We start from the raw sequence: 16,082 nt of genomic DNA, 5'->3' as shown, positions 1-16,082 counted from the left end.
TTTTCTATAGAAATAAAATGTTGACAAAAGTTTTTATAGAAATAAAATTTTGACAAAATTTGCTATAGAAATAAAATTGTGACAAAATTTTCTATAGAAATAACATTTTGACAAAATTTCCTGTGGAAATATAATTTTGACAAAATTTTCTCTAAAAAAAAATTTTCTAAATATAAAAAGTTTAGACGAAATTTTTAATAGAAATAAAACTTTGACAAAATTTTATATAGAAAGAAAATATTAACAACATTTTCTATAGAAATAAAATTTTCTATAGAAATAAAATTTTGAAAAAAGTTTCAATATTAAATTAAATTTTTATCTTTAATTAATATTTTTATTTTTAAATAATATGTTTTGATATTATAGTGGTTCAACAATTTACTGATTGATACCACAGTGTATTTTATATTTTTGTTTATTAAAGACCGATTAGTTTTATTGGTAGAATCAATCACTTTATTATTTGTTAATTTATATATTGATTATGAACGCCCTCTTTTTTCGCATAGAAACGTAATGTAACATTGACTAATTTAGATTTTTGGGAATTAACTTCGAGCGTTGCATTTTGAAAACCTGGTCCGCCACTCCTTAGATATGTTGTTGCCCAATTAGTCGGAGATCCATGATCGATTTGTGATATTCGAGTTATTGTGGAAGGATTATTTTTCCCCTACAAACAAACATCAAGAAATTCAAAACAAATGCCACCAAAGTACTCAATAATAGTTTACTTACTGGACCGGGAAAGTTTACAAGAACTGTATGTTTTTTAAAACTTTTCTTAGGAAGATCAATATTTAGTTGATGTATAAGCGTTTCCGATGGAACTTTGATGCCCCAATCACGACTTATAGCAGATACTAAGGCTATACTTAAGGCGAGAATTGCAATGCCGAAGGTTAAGATATACTTGATAGATAACATTCTGGTTAGTGGCTAGGTGTTTGCAATATACACTCGTATTTATTTATTTTTTAAATGAATTGAATAGGAGAGGAAACAATAAGTATTTATAATGAAAATAGGTTAGGTTTTTATAGCTACGCTTTAAGCTATAGGTTATGAATTTTCCAGGTTCATTAAATAAAGTTTTCTTGTATTATCTAATACCAGCCTATTGCTATAGCATATGGAAAATAATCTTTAACAAACTGAACCGAAGCTCAGATACCCTACTGCATGATTTGGAAAATGTAGACGCAATTGTTTAGAAGAGAGATAGAGTGTGTAGATTGTAATAAAGATACGGCGTTATAACTACGTGAATTATTGCTGTAATCGTAAACGTAGTTTGATTCTAAAAAGCCTAGGTTTGATTCTAAAAAGCCTAGGAATTGCGTGTCTTGCACGAAAGTGGCCAGTTACCGAATTTGGCTTTCTGCGATCAAGTTGAGCGATTACTGAACAAACAAAATGTTCGGGTAAGTGAGCAAATGAGGTCAGCTGAAAATTACACCAGAACTCAAGCGCTGCCTTAACGGCCGATGGTCGTCCCTACTCGTATTCAATGACCGTGGGGTCAAATTAAATTCAGAATATTATCTAGAAAATGTCCTGAACAGTATTGAAATCCTGGCCTGACAAACATTCCACCCGCACATAATGGGCATTCCAACAGGACTCAGCACCATCGCGCTCAGCATGCTTCAACCAAGAATATCTTTAAAAACAAATTCCTCGCTTTATTTCTACTGCACAATGGCTACAAAAATCTCCGGATCTACTCAATTCATTGGACTTTTACGCCTGGGAAATTTTGGAGAGTATGATTGGCAATAAAAGTAGTGCTTCGCCGGGAATGGGTCAAAATACCGAAGTCGTACAGAGTAAGATGGTTTTGTCCGTCATTAGGACGGCTAAATGGATATTAGACTCCACCACATTATCTGAAATATTAGCAATGCTTCCATGTGAAAAATTGAATGAGATTTAAATCAGACAAACACCCAGTAGAAATGTCTTTGGTATATATACTCCTTTACTCAATAAATACTAGATGGTGTTTACGATTCTCTCAACGAGATGGCTATGCAGTTCTATATTGAATTGGTTGGCTGGCCAAAGGAACGTAGCAAGTGACTTCAAAGCCGATCGTGGTGAAATTCTGTGTCGATCTAAGCATGTCCGTCCGTCCGTCCGTCTGTTCAAATCACGCTAACTTCCTAACGAAACAATTTATCGACTTGAAACTTGGCACAAGTAGTTGTTATTGATGTAGGTCGGACGGTATTGCAAATGGGCCATATCGGACCACTTTTACGTATAGCCCCCATATAAGCCGACGCTCAGATTTGGCTTTCAGAGCCTCTTGGAGGAGCAAAATTCCGGATGAAATTTGGTACATGGTTTTAGTATATGGTCTCTAACAACCATGCAAAAATGGGTCCACATCGCCCCATAATTATATATAGCCCGCATATAAACCGATCCGCAGATTTGGCTTGCGGAGCCTCTAAAAGAAGCAAATTTTATCCGATTCCGCTGAAATTTGGTACATGGTGTAAGCATATGGTCTTTAACAACTATAAAAAAATTGGTCCATATCGGTCTATAATTATATATAGCCCCCATATAAACCGATCCCCCGATTTGGCTTGCGGAGCCTCTAAGAGAAGCAAATTTCATCCGATTCGGTTGAAATTTGGTATGTGGTGTTAGTATATGGTCTCTAACAACCATGGAAAAATTGATCCACATCGGTCCATAATTATATATAGCCACCATATAAACCGATCCCCCGATTTGGCTTGCGGAGCCTCTAAGAGAAGCAAATTTCATCCGATTCGGTTGAAATTTGGTATGTGGTGTTAGTATATGGTCTCTAACAACCATTCAAAACTTAGTCCATACCGGTCTTAATTATATATAACCCTCATTTAAACCGATCCCCAGATTTGAACTCCGGAGCTCTTGGAGGAGCAAAATTCATCCGATCCGGTTGAAATTTGGTACGTGGTGAAATTTGGTACATTGCGCTAGTATATGGCCGCTAACAACCATGCCAAAATTGGTCAATATCGGTCTATAGTTATATATAGCCGATCCCCAAAAATAATCTACCAAATTTTTATTTCTATAGAAAAATTTGTCAAAATTTTATTACTATAGAAAATGTTGTCAAAATTTTATTACTATAGTAAATTTTGTCAAGTTTTTTTTTTATAAAAAATTTTGTCAAAATTGTATTACTATACAAAATTTTATCAAAATTTTATTTCTATAGAAAATTTTTGTCAACATTTTTTTTCTATAGAAAATTTTGTCAAAATTTTATTTCTATAGAAAATTTTGTCAAAATTTTATTTCTATAGAAAATTTTATCAAAATTTTATTACTATACAAAATTTTATCAAAATTTTATTTCTATAGAAAATTTTTGTCAACATTTTTTTTCTATAGAAAATTTTGTCAAAATTTTATTTCTATAGAAAATTTTGTCAAAATTTTATTTCTATAGAAAATTTTGTCAAAATTTTATTTCTATAGAAAATTTTGTCAAAATTTTAGTACTATGCAAAATTTTGGCAAGATTTTATTTCTATAGAAAATTTTTGTCAAAATTTTAGTACTATAAAAAATTTTGGCAAGATTTTATTTCTATAGAAAATTTTGTCGAACTGAATTTAATTGATTCAACAATTTTTTTAATTGAAACAAAAATTAATCACAAAAATTAATGGTATCAATTAATTTTTTAATTGACCATCAATTAATTTTTTAATTTATACCATTTCTGTGATTGAAGACATTTCAATTAAAAAATTAATTGAATTAATTAATTTAGTGATTGAATAAAAAAAAAAAAATTTTTTTTTGTGTGTACGAAATTATTGTGTGCTTGGGAAGCAGTTTTTCTCAAATTGCTACAAACTGAAATAACGAAAATACAAATTTCAACTTGAGAAAAATACATTTATTTTTTATCAGTGTCAGTTCATGAATTTACCGAAAAATTCGGATTTCATTATTCTATCAAAATTTCACTGGGCTCATTGTATGTATTGATTTCCTACTTTGGGATCACGTCTGGCATAGTACAAAATGGTTACGTTAAGTGGTTGATTGTGTTTTGATTTTATTTCCAACGTAGAATTCAAGCGATTCAATCCACCTTTTCTCAATGTCACTTCGGACACTTTATCACCAGTTAAATGATCAATGACCTTTATTGCCGTCAATGGATAAGGATTCTTTTTTCCCTAAAATTGCAAATGATGATGATACGATCAAATCGTGTTATGCTTTTGCACAATTTTTGGCGCGATACTTACTCGTCCTGGAAAGTCATCATAAGCAATAACCTTTTGTTGACCCTGTTTATTTATCGGTGCTGCTATATTCGTTTTATGAATTAGAACATCTGTAGGCATTATAACTCCCCACGTTTGAGTTTTGGAATATACTACGGCCACAGTTAAGGACAGAATTGCAGCAAGCGTGCGTACAAGAGACATTTTTTTTACTAACGCTAAGAATACCAAATTGAAAATTAATGCACTGATTTTTTTTACTGGGCCTTTTTATGGGATATCCATTGGAAATAGAGTAATTGCCCGAGTTGTCATTATTATGCATTGCGATCTCAAATGTCACAGCCATGAATATTTTTAACTTGATTAGATATGTGTTATAGGAAAACAAAAAAAAAATTGTTTCCAGAGTCCAGAGTTGTGCATGGTAATATTGATAGCAGGCTTTGTCATAAAATCTACAAAAATATGTATAAACAAAAATATGGAAAGGAATAATCGAATGAAAATAATTTTTTTGTTTTAATTTTTCATTTTTATATGGGTGGGGAGGGGGTTCTATTAACTTTGTCATTCCGTTTCCCAGCAAAAAAAAATTCAAGTTCTTCTAAAGTTACAATTTTAAAAGCACTTCCAAAAATATCCTCCCAAAGATGTTCTTTATTTTAACTATACCGAAAGTTATTTTAATTCAAATTTTTATAACTCACTTTTGTCTTATTTTTAATGGGTACACAAAAAAAAATTTCTGATTCAATCACGAAATTAGTTGATCCAATTAATTTTTAATTGAAATGTCTTCAATCACAGAAATGATAGTATCAATTAAAAAATTAATTGAAGGTCAATTAAAAAGTTAATTGATCCAATTAAAAAATTAATTGATACTATTATTTTTGTGATTGATTTTTGTTTCAATTAAAAAATTTGTTGAATCAATTAAATTTTTAATTGAATATTTTTTAAAACTCAATTAAAATTTTAATTGGAAAAATTTTCGTGAAATTTTTTTGTGTGTAATTTTAACTTTTTTTTTTGGTTTCAAATGGATTAAAAGCAGAGTAATAATTAATAATATAGTACATATTATTTAAATTTTGTGGATAAGTCCATTCCAGAAAAATTGCGAATTTTTGAAAATATTTAAAGTCAAATGTTTCAGACAAGCGTTAGAATTCACTAAAAATCATAAAAAATTATGAAAATTATTTATTTGGCAAAATATCGCAAAATTTCTCACTTCACATCCAAAACACTGAATTCGGATAATGTCCTAAAAAGTGATTCAAATTCAGTGCAACGGCTATTGAAATGGTGGATATCCGTCCTATGACTAGCCCATGTTAAATTCATCGCTTCTGTGTCAAAAGGAATATTTTCATTACTTTTTTGGCGACGCTTTTTTTGCTGGGTTGTAACACATCAAAAATAAAACATATGTGAGACAATCATCAAGGGATGCCATTAATTGGATTTATTTACTCTTAACCCTTAATAGCAAAGGAAAATTTCAATTATCCAAATTTTGGTCCGTAGGAAACTATTTTTGCTTGGGTAACAGTTTTCCTCAAATTTAATTTTTTGTTTTTTTAACTACATGCTAAAATAGTGAAAATACAAATTTCAACTTGAGAAAATATATTTATATTTTTTTTTATCAGTGTCAGTTCATGAATTTACAGAAATTTCTAATTTCATAATTTTATTGAAATTTCAACTTGCTCATTGTATATATTGATTTCGTACTTTAGGATCTCGTTTGGCATAGTACAAAATGGTTACATCAATTGGTTGATATAGTTTTGATTTTACTTCCACTGTAGAGTTCAAATGATTTAATCCTCCTTTTCTCAAAGTCACTTCGGACTCTCGAGGGCCAGTTAAATTATCAATTACCTTTATTGCCGTCAATGGATAAGGATTCTTTTTTCCCTAGAATTGCAAATGATGACGATACGATCAAATCGTGTTATGCTTCTGCAAAATTTTAGCGATACTTACTCGTCCTGGAAAGTCATCATAAGCAATAACATTTTTACCCTGTTTATTCATTGGTGCTGCGATATTCGTTTTATGAATTAGAACATCTGAAGGCGTAATAACTCCCCACGTTTGAGTTTTGGCATATGCAACGGCCACAGTTAAGGCGAGAATTGCAGCAAGAGTGCGAAGAAGAGACATTTTATTGAAAACTAATGTATTGACTTTTTTACTTTGCATTTTTATAGGATATCCATTTGAAATAGAGTACCTTCCCGAGTTGTCATTATTATGCATTGCGATCTCAAATGTCACAGCCATGAATATTTTCAACGTGATTAGATATGTGTTATAGGAAAACAAAAAAATTTTGTTTCTATGGCCATAGTTTTGCATGGTAATATAGATAGCTGGCTTCGTGGTAAAATCTACAATGTTTTAATTATACCCTTCAACAGTACTGTGGTACAGGGTATAATAAGTTTGTGCTTTGGTATGTAACGCCAAGAAGGAAAAGTCTGAGACCCATTGTTTAGTATACTGATCGTCTTAGAATTAAATTCTGAGTTGATTTAGCGATGTCCGATGTGCGTGAAGATAAATTGTAAATAGATAAATGGATTAATAGATAAATGGATTAATTGAGTTATGCTAAGGCGACCAAAAAATTGTTGTATATATTTTGACTACTTTTGACCAATAATAAATTAACTAAGCGACCAATTTGATGCCATAATAAAGGTCTAGGTTAGGTTAGGTTAAGGTCACATAGATCAAAAACACAATAACGATTGACATTTTGTAGAAATAAAACCGCACTTATCGATCCTTAATTTTTATAAATTCAGGCCACTGTGCAAAACTGCCCAGGATATTTTGGCATCAGGAGAAAGGTCGTAACGTGTACTTTCTGGCTATATTCGAAAACAATCCAGAAAATTGTGTTTTATCCAATTTAATGGAAAAATGCTAACTTGGATGGACTAATATAAGGAAAAATGCCCCACTGTGCAATCCTGCCCAGGATATTTTGGTATCGGGAGAAAGGGCGTGACGTGTAGTTTATGGCTAATTATTTCTCTATATTCGAAATCAATCCAGAAAATTGTGTTTTATTCAAGTTAATAGGAAATTACGAACTATGATAGAAATATTAAGAAAACTGACCCACTGTGCAATCCTGCCCAGGATATTTTGGTATCAGGAGAAAGGGTGTGACGTGTACTTTAGTACTTTTCCATTAAATTGGATAAAACACAATTTACTGGATTGCTTTCGAATATAGCGATAGTACACATTATATAGCCAGAAAGTACACATTACGACCTTTCTCCTGATGCCAAAATATCCTGGGCAGTTTTGCACAGTGGGATATTTTTCTTTATATTTCGGACGTAGTTTGCATTTTTGCATAAAATTGGACAAAACACAAATTTCTGGATTTGTATTCAATATAAAAACCTTTTAGCCATGACACGCCCTTTCTCCTGATACCTCACACCCTCGATAGGTGCTGGCTTTCTATTTGTACTTTTTAGTTATTATACCCTCCACCATAAGATGGGGGTATATTAACTTTGTCATTCCGTTTGTAACACATCGAAATATTGGTCTAAGACCTAACTTCCGAACGAAACAAGATATCGACTTGAAACTTGGCACAAGTAGCTGTTATTCATGTAGGTCGGATGGTATTGCAAATGGGCCATATCGGACCACTTTTACGTATAGCCTCCATATAAACAGACCCCCAGATTTGACTTGCGGAGGCTCTAGGAGAAAAAATTTCATCCGATCTGGTTGAAATTTCATACCTGGTGTCAGTATATGGTTTCTAATATTCTCGCTAAAATCGGTCCCAGATTTTGCTTGCCGATCCTCTTGGAAGAGCAAATTTCATCCGATCCGGTTAAAATTCGGTACGTGGTGTATATATATGTCCTCTAACAGCCATGCAAAACTTGGTCCACATCGGTTCATAATTATATGTAGACCCCATACCAAAAGATTTTCAGCGGTGGATTATCCCACCTCAGTAATGCTGGTGACATTTCTGAGGGTTTCAAAGCTTCTCTAAGTGTTTTCACTGAAATGTGGAACGCCGTTCGGACTCGGCTATAAAAAGGACGTCCCTTGTCATTGAGCTTAACATGGAATTGGGCAGCACTCAGAAATAAGAGAGAAGTTAACCAATGTGGTATAATATAGTCTAAGTGAGCCTGATACGGGCTGCCACCTAACCTAACCTAACCTAACCTAACCGATATATAGCTCCCATATAAACCGATCCCCAGATTTGGCTTGCGGAGCCTCTAAGAGAAGCAAATTTCATCCGATCCGGCTGAAATTTGGTTCATGGTGTAAGTATATGGTCTCTAACAACTACGCAAAAATTGGTCCACATCGGTTCATAATTATATATAGCCCTCATTTAAACCGATCCCCAGGTTTGGCTTACGGATCCTCTAAGAGAAGCAAATTTCATCCGATCCGGCTGAAATTAAGTTCATGGTGTAAGTATATGGTCTCCAACAACTACGCAAAAATTGGTTCACATCGGTCCATAATTATATATAGCCCCCATAATTATATATAGGCTTGCGGAGCCTCTAAGAGAAACAATTTCATCCGATCCGGATGACATTTGGTACATGGTGTTAGTATATGATCTCTAATAACCTTGCAAAAATTGGTCCACATCGGTCCATAATTATATATATCCCCCATCACCAAAACTCATCCGATTCGGCTGAAATTTGGTACATGGTGTTAGTATATGGTCTCTAACAACCATGCAAAAATTGGTCCATATCGGACCATAATTATATGTAGACCCCATATAAACCGATCCCCAGATTTGGCTTGCGGATCGTCTAAGAGCAGCAAATTTCATCCGATCTGGCTGAAATTAGGTTCATGGTGTAAGTATATGGTCTCTAACAACTACGCAAAAATTGGTCCACATCGGTCCATAATTATATATAGCCCCCATATAAACTGATCCCCCGATTTGGCTTGCGGAGCCTCTAAGAGAAACAATTTCATCCAATCCGGCTGAAATTTGGTAACTGGGGTTAGTACATGGTCTCTAACAACCATATAAAAATTGGTCCACATCGGTCCATAATTATATATAGCCCCCATATAAACCGATCCCCAGATTTGACCTCTGGAGCCTCATGGATGAGCAAAATTCATCTGATTCGGTTGAAATTTGGTACGTGGTGTTAGTATGCGGTCTCTAATAACCATGAATTGGTCCGTAATTATATGTAGCCTCATATAAACCGATCCCCAGGTTTGGCATCCGCAGCCCCTTGGAAGAGCAAAATTCACCCCATCCGCTTGAAATTTGGTACATGGTGTTAGTATATGGTCTCTGAGAACCATACAAAAATTGGTCCATACCGGTCTTTATTATATATAACCCCCATTTAAACCGATTCCCAGATTTGACCTACGGAGCTCTTGGAGCAGAAAAATTCATCCGATCCGGTTGAAATTTGGTACGTGGTGAAATTTGGTACATTGCGCTAGTATATGACCGCTAACAACTATGCCATCATCACATTATCACAATGGACTGAATAGTCTAAGTGAGCCTGATACATCGGGCTACCACTAACTTAACCTAACAACTATGCCAAAATTGGTTCATATCGGTCTATAGTTATATATAGCCGATCCCCAAAAATAATCTTCCAAAATTGTATTTCTATAGAAAATTTTGTCAAAATTTTATTTCTATAACAAATTTTGCAAAGATTTTATTTCTATAGAAAATTTTGTCCAAATTTTATTTCTATAGAAAATTTTGTCAACATTTTATTACTACAGACAATTTTTTCAACATTTTATAGCTATAGAAAATTTTGTCAAAATTTTAGTTCTATAGAAAATTTTGTCAAAATTTTATTTCTATAGAAAATTTTGTCAAAATTTTATTTCTATAGAAAATTTTGTCAAAATTTTATTTCTATAGAAAATTTTGTCAAAATTTTATTTCTATAGAAAATTTTGTCAAAATTTTATTTCTATAGAAAATTTTGTCAAAATTTTATTTCTATAGAAAATTTTGTCAAAATTTTATTCTATAGAAAATTTTGTCACAATTTTATTTTTAAAGAAAGTGTTGTCAAAATTTTATTTCTATAGAAAATTTTGTCAACATTTTATTTCTATAGAAAATGTTGTCAAAATTTTAGTTCTATAGAAAATTTTGTCAAAATTTTATTTCTATAGAAAATTTTGTCAAAATTTTATTTCTATAGAAAATTTTGTCAAAATTTTATTTCTATAGACAATTTTGTCAAAATTTTATTTCTATAGAAAATTTTGTCAAAATTTTATTTCTATAGAAAATTTTGTCAAAATTGTATTTCTATAGAAAATTTTGTCAAAATTTTATTTCTATAGAAAATTTTGTCAAAATTTTATTTCTATAGAAAATTTTGTCAAAATTTTATTTCTATAGAAAATTTTGTCAAAATTTTATTTCTATAGAAAATTTTGTCAAAATTTTATTTCTATAAAAAATTTTGTCAAAATTTTATTTCTATAGAAAATTTTGTCAAAATTGTATTTCTATAGAAAATTTTGTCAAAATTTTATTTCTATAGAAAATTTTGTCAAACTGAATTATTTACGTATTCAATCGGCATTTTTTTGTTCAATATATACCCGTATGGACTAACAATTGAGAAGACGTTGTTAAGAAGTTTTAAGATACCTTGCCTTCGGCAAGTGTTACCGCAAGTATGTTAATTCGATAGTGGATGACAGTTTTTAGTACAAGTTTCTATGCAATCCATGGTGGAGGGTCCATAAGATTCAGCCTGGCCGACTTACTACCGTATATACATGTTTATAGTATTCATTTTAGTTTTAATTTTAATTATATTATAATTTCAATTTTAATTATATATCAATTGTAATTTTATTTTTAAGTGTAGTTTTTAATTGGATCAATTGGAGATGATGATTGATATCATTTCCATGATTGGAGAAATTCCATTTAAACCGCAGCAGACAAAACAAAAAAACGTCGCCAAACAAAATGTTCTTTTTGGATACGGAAGTGGTGCAAAATCGACACAGAAGCGATGAATTTAACATGGTTCACTAATTTCTTAAATTAATTTTTGTATAATAGTTGTTGTTTTCAGTCAATTTATTTTTATTTTTATTAAGATTTGCAATATAAAGAAATATTGGGAGCGTTGCATCAGGGCAAATGCATTTGCACTATCTGATAATTGTATACATTCCAAATCAAGTTTACAAAATGCGACGGAAAGGAGGTATACCTTGAATAGGTGTAACGGCTGTCTGAGTAGTAGTAGTAGCCATTTGATTAGCTTCCTGTGGGCTCTGCTTTCCTGTGGGTTGTATTTTTGGACTCTCGGTGGGGACATTGTGGCCAAGAAGGGCATTTTGAGCAGGAATATAGTATTCAATAGTCATGTGTATGGGTTTACGCAGTTTTGATAATAATCTAATGGAAGCAAAACTATGGGCAGGGCCGCCACTCTTCAATGTGGCAGTAGCATAGTCCGGATGGTCTGCACGATCAATCACACGTATAGCACTTAACGGTCCAACATCTAGCTGATAATGAAAATTACAATTTACTTAATTTAAGAATTTAAATTATGAAAAGCTATTGTATTTTTTTAATAATGATGCTTTTTTTGGCCACTTTTTTATATATATAATTTTTTGTTTACCTTTGGAGGATATTCTATATACTCTCTGTTTCTCGAAAGCCAGGGAGAATCTCGATCAATTTCATCACGTCCAACAAGAATATCACCAGGAGCTATACGACCCCAAAGTTCATTTTTTGCTGAAGCTATACCGGCCAAGTTTAAAATTAAACCAAATATTAAAGGGATATGCGTGGTGACCATATTGTCTTTGTAAAAATGTTTTGTTTTTTTTTTGTTTTTCTATTTGCACTCGGCTTATAATTAACCTTCAGTTACGGTAGAAGGTTGATAAGCGTTTGTGTTTCTTACTTTTATGTGGTAAAGTAAATGTATGCGTTACCTCTCGAAATTTCTAGATATTATTATGCCATTTTTATTATTTGCACGGAATAATAATTAAGCAAGTTGCAATCGCAGGGAAATGCATATTACACTAAAAAGTGTTATTGAGAGTAAGAATTATGTAACCTAGATTTTAGGGGATAGGCTAGGTTTAGTGATCACTTAGAGAAACTTTGAAACAGTCAGAAATGTTACCAGCATTGCTAAGAGGGGAAAATCCAAAGCTGACAAACGTTTTTGGTGTCCAGTCAAAGCAGAGATTGAACCTATTACTAATATGAAAGCCAGTATTTTTTATAAAATTCAGTGTCCTTGTATTATTGTAATCAAAATACAGCTTATAAATTTAAGTCGGATAATCGACGAATTTTTCGTAGGCTTTTATTGTAGCTTTAAGGTGGGTATTAAGTTCGAGTTTAGCCGCTAAAATCGTCATTTTTTCACGATTACTTTTCTTTAATAATCCATTTTACGGAATACAAACTACTGCTTTAGTTTTCACTTTAGTGAAAATTGGCGGCTAAACTCGAACTTAATACTCACCTTTAAGAAAAATGTCAGTTAAGTTATACTCACTACCAATTGGAATATTTTTCACTAAATTAATTTTCTCAAAATCTTGCGGCCGAAGTGTTTGTTTGCTCAGGGCTTCAATAGTATCTTTAGGTCATTTCCCGATAATAAGCGACATTTGTGTTATTTTTTGACATACACTGAAAACTCAAAAATTACTTGTACCAATCAAAAAACAAGTATATACGGCCGTAAGTTCGGCCAGGCCGAATCTTACGTACCCTCCACCATGGATTGTACTAAAGACTGTCATCCACAATCGAATTACTTGGGTTGCGGTAACACTTGCCGATGGCAAGGTATCTTAAGACTTCTTAACACCGTCTTCTCAATTGTAAGTTAGTCCATACGGGGTATATATTAAACAATAAAAAGCCGATTAAATACGTATATAATTCAGTTTGACAAAATGTTCTATAGAAATACAATTTTGACAAAATTTTCTATAGAAATAAAAATTTGAAAAAAAAATTCTATAGAAATAAAATCTTGACAGAATTTTATATAGTAATAAAATTATCACAAAATTTTCTGTAGAAATAAAAGTTTGACAAAATTTTGTATAAAAATAAAATCTTGACAACATTTTCTATAGTTATACAATTTTGACAACATTTTCTATAGTAATAAAATTTTGACAAATTTTTCTATAGAAATAAAAATTTGGTAGATTATTTTTGAGGATCGGCTATATATAACTATAGACCGATATGGACCAATTTTGGCATGGGTGTTAGCGGCCATATACTAGCGCAATGTACCAAATTTCACCACGTATCAAATTTCAACCGGATAGGATGTATTTGGCTCCGCCAATAGTTTCGGAGGTCAAATCTGGGGATCGGTTTAAATGGGGGTTATATATAATTAAGACCGGTATGGGCCAATTTTCGAATGGTTGTTAGAGACCATATACTAACACCACGTACCAAATTTCAACCGAATCAGATGAATTTTGTTCATTCACGTGGCTCCGGACGTCAAATCTGGGGATCGGTTTATATCCATAAATATACGTAGCCCCCACATATATTTATGGACCGATGTGGACGATTTTTCCATGGTTGTTAGAGACCATATATTAACACCATGTACCAAATTTCAGGTGGATCGGATGAAATTTTCTTCTCTTAGAGGCTCCGCGAGCAAAATCGGGGGATCGGTTTATATGGGGGCTATATAATTATGGACCGATGTGGACCAATTTTTGCATAGTTGTTAGAGACCATATACTAACACCATGTTCCAAATTTCGGCCGGATCGCTTCCTAAATTAAAAATGAAATAAATCCCTAAAACCTGAACAACTGTCCAAAAATCGTGGTTAGTTTTCTCTGTATACCACCGTGGTGCAATGGTTAGCATGCCCGCCTTGCATACACAAGGTCGTGGGTTCGATTCCTGCTTCGACCGAACACCAAAAAGTTTTTCAGCGGTGGATTATCCCACCTCAGTAATGCTGGTGACATTTTTGAGGGTTTCAAAGCTTCTCTAAGTGGACTCGGCTATAAAAAGGAGGTCCCTTGTCATTGAGCTTAACATAGAATCGGGCAGCACTCAGTGATAAGAGAGAAGTTCACCAATGTGGTATCACACTGCAATGTGGAACGCCGTTCGGACTCGGCTATAAAAAAGAGGTCCCTTGTCATTGAGCTTAACATAGAATCGGGCAGCACTCAGTGATAAGAGAGTAGTTCACCAATGTGGTATCACAATGTACTGAATAGTCTAAGTGAGCCTGATACATCGGGCTGCTACTATACCTAACCTAACCTTCTCTCCATACCAACTTGGGGACTTATTTCATTTTTACTTTTGGGGATTTTTTCCATGGGGACTTAACATATTTCCTAATGATGTTTTATTTAAGAATGAATAAACTCAAACTGAATTATCAATTAAATAAATCCACAAAATATGAAATAATTGCTCAATAATTCGCTGCAATTGCTCTCTGTAGATAAAATTGGGGAAATATTTCGGTTTTATTTGTGGGGATGTATTGCAAGGAGACCTTCCTCATAGAGCTAGTTCATTTGTGAATATTTTTATTCTAAGGTCTCCAGGTGTTGCCCGGTCTATATACACAAATAAAAGAAAAAATAACAACAAAAAATTATATTTATTTTACCAAAGGCTACTCATTTTTGGAGGAATAGTATTCAACGGTCATATGTAGAGGTGTTTTAAAACGTGATCGCACTATCATATTGGCGAAAGTATGACCAGGTCCACCACTGTTATAATTTACAGATGCCACGGTGTTAGTACGATCAACAAAACGTATGGCACTCAATGTTTTGTTATTTGTTTGACCCTTGAATTGTGAAAAACATTAAACAACATTAAACAATTAAAGTCAATACCTCGAAATGGTTTATCAGATATTCCAAAACAAATAAAAATATTTTCATTTCGTTTGGAATATCTCATTTGAATTGAATTATCGTGTTTTTATATTTACCTCTAAAGGAAATACAATTTTTTCCACATGTTCCAATTCCTCTGCCGGTCGTGTGTCAATCATGCGACGCCCAATCATCACATCTCCTGGTTTAATTTCTCCCCAAACAAAGTCTTCTACAGGTCGAAGAGGCGCTTTGCTATTACCAAAATATTCAATTAATAGTTTAAGCGGTGAACGAAAAGGGGATATTATTCTTAGGGTGGAATATGTATGACCTGGTCCTCCTTCTACCAAAGACACCGTAGCCCGATTTTCAGCATCGGAATAATCAGTTATACGTATGGCAGTTAATTTTTTAAAATTTCGTTTACCCTTTGAAACAGCAAAATCGCATTAATGCAATTGATGAGATATTTTTGTTTACTGATTTATTTACCTCTGCAGGTTGTACCACTAGAATATCATGTTTAAGGAGCCATTTCGCTTCATGCCTTACTTTGGTAAATTGAAAAGGTTCTTCACCTTCATGAATGTAACCCAATGTCTGGACAGTTTTTGTTTCGGTTACATCTAAGAAACATAACCATGCAATCAGAAGACAACTTAACTTTAAGAACATAGTAATTCTGTGTAATATTATTTACTACAAATTTTCTAATGAAACTGTATTTGTCATAGTGGGTAATCTTTTATATATCTAGAAATTTGAAGTTTTTGTGTGCTCTTGCATTAATTTCTAGACCAGTAAATGGTAATCAAGAAGTATATAAAACTCAATAGGGAAAGCCTAAAATCGAATGGAGCGTACTTTAAAAT

The 16,082-nt window shown here is 32.7% G+C and overlaps 6 protein-coding genes across 6 annotated transcripts in view; 1 reads left to right on the top strand and 5 right to left on the bottom strand.

Moving 5' to 3' along the window:
* Positions 1 to 16,082, top strand: part of Wnt5 (Wnt oncogene analog 5) — a 533,000-nt gene that overhangs the window by 256,286 nt on the left and 260,632 nt on the right. The gene's annotated exons all lie outside the window — the stretch shown is intronic.
* Positions 437 to 975, bottom strand: LOC142241330 (uncharacterized). Its single transcript, XM_075313093.1, has 2 exons — positions 742 to 975; positions 437 to 676 (listed from the first exon to the last, which is right to left on the bottom strand). The coding sequence occupies exons 1-2, from the start codon at positions 928 to 930 to the stop codon at positions 470 to 472; spliced, it is 396 nt and encodes a 131-aa protein (XP_075169208.1). The 5' UTR covers positions 931 to 975; the 3' UTR covers positions 437 to 469.
* LOC142241192 (uncharacterized) lies at positions 3,898 to 4,512 on the bottom strand. Its single transcript, XM_075312935.1, has 2 exons — positions 4,278 to 4,512; positions 3,898 to 4,205 (listed from the first exon to the last, which is right to left on the bottom strand). The coding sequence occupies exons 1-2, from the start codon at positions 4,458 to 4,460 to the stop codon at positions 3,996 to 3,998; spliced, it is 393 nt and encodes a 130-aa protein (XP_075169050.1). The 5' UTR covers positions 4,461 to 4,512; the 3' UTR covers positions 3,898 to 3,995.
* LOC142241017 (uncharacterized) lies at positions 5,878 to 6,595 on the bottom strand. The gene is made up of 2 exons (XM_075312762.1): positions 6,258 to 6,595; positions 5,878 to 6,188 (listed from the first exon to the last, which is right to left on the bottom strand). The coding sequence occupies exons 1-2, from the start codon at positions 6,555 to 6,557 to the stop codon at positions 5,979 to 5,981; spliced, it is 510 nt and encodes a 169-aa protein (XP_075168877.1). The 5' UTR covers positions 6,558 to 6,595; the 3' UTR covers positions 5,878 to 5,978.
* On the bottom strand, positions 11,389 to 12,263 carry LOC142241007 (uncharacterized). Its single transcript, XM_075312752.1, has 2 exons — positions 11,963 to 12,263; positions 11,389 to 11,843 (listed from the first exon to the last, which is right to left on the bottom strand). The coding sequence occupies exons 1-2, from the start codon at positions 12,143 to 12,145 to the stop codon at positions 11,514 to 11,516; spliced, it is 513 nt and encodes a 170-aa protein (XP_075168867.1). The 5' UTR covers positions 12,146 to 12,263; the 3' UTR covers positions 11,389 to 11,513.
* LOC142240981 (uncharacterized) lies at positions 14,821 to 15,939 on the bottom strand. The gene is made up of 4 exons (XM_075312725.1): positions 15,703 to 15,939; positions 15,324 to 15,638; positions 15,001 to 15,176; positions 14,821 to 14,937 (listed from the first exon to the last, which is right to left on the bottom strand). The coding sequence occupies exons 1-4, from the start codon at positions 15,883 to 15,885 to the stop codon at positions 14,913 to 14,915; spliced, it is 699 nt and encodes a 232-aa protein (XP_075168840.1). The 5' UTR covers positions 15,886 to 15,939; the 3' UTR covers positions 14,821 to 14,912.

Source organism: Haematobia irritans, chromosome 5 (assembly GCF_050003625.1).
Source record: "Haematobia irritans isolate KBUSLIRL chromosome 5, ASM5000362v1, whole genome shotgun sequence".
Lineage (NCBI taxonomy): Eukaryota > Metazoa > Arthropoda > Insecta > Diptera > Muscidae > Haematobia > Haematobia irritans.
The sequence above is the reverse complement of the archived record's forward strand: the minus strand, read 5'-3'. Positions and strand labels throughout refer to the sequence as shown.

Excerpts from the sequence above, each read along its gene's own strand:
- LOC142241017 (XM_075312762.1), bottom strand. The coding sequence starts at position 6,557 with ATGGCTGTGACATTTGAGATCGCAATGCATAATAATGACAACTCGGGA. Across the intron at positions 6,189-6,257 it reads ATGATGACTTTCCAGGACGA|GGAAAAAAGAATCCTTATCC; the intron begins GTAAGTATCGCT and ends TTGCAATTCTAG.
- LOC142241192 (XM_075312935.1), bottom strand. The coding sequence starts at position 4,460 with ATGTCTCTTGTACGCACGCTTGCTGCAATTCTGTCCTTAACTGTGGCC. Across the intron at positions 4,206-4,277 it reads ATGATGACTTTCCAGGACGA|GGAAAAAAGAATCCTTATCC; the intron begins GTAAGTATCGCG and ends TTGCAATTTTAG.
- LOC142241007 (XM_075312752.1), bottom strand. The coding sequence starts at position 12,145 with ATGGTCACCACGCATATCCCTTTAATATTTGGTTTAATTTTAAACTTG. Across the intron at positions 11,844-11,962 it reads ATATAGAATATCCTCCAAAG|CTAGATGTTGGACCGTTAAG; the intron begins GTAAACAAAAAA and ends TTTCATTATCAG.
- LOC142241330 (XM_075313093.1), bottom strand. The coding sequence starts at position 930 with ATGTTATCTATCAAGTATATCTTAACCTTCGGCATTGCAATTCTCGCC. Across the intron at positions 677-741 it reads TTGTAAACTTTCCCGGTCCA|GGGAAAAATAATCCTTCCAC; the intron begins GTAAGTAAACTA and ends GTTTGTTTGTAG.
- LOC142240981 (XM_075312725.1), bottom strand. The coding sequence starts at position 15,885 with ATGTTCTTAAAGTTAAGTTGTCTTCTGATTGCATGGTTATGTTTCTTA. Across the intron at positions 15,639-15,702 it reads TAGTGGTACAACCTGCAGAG|GGTAAACGAAATTTTAAAAA; the intron begins GTAAATAAATCA and ends GCTGTTTCAAAG. Across the intron at positions 15,177-15,323 it reads AAATTGTATTTCCTTTAGAG|GGTCAAACAAATAACAAAAC; the intron begins GTAAATATAAAA and ends TCACAATTCAAG.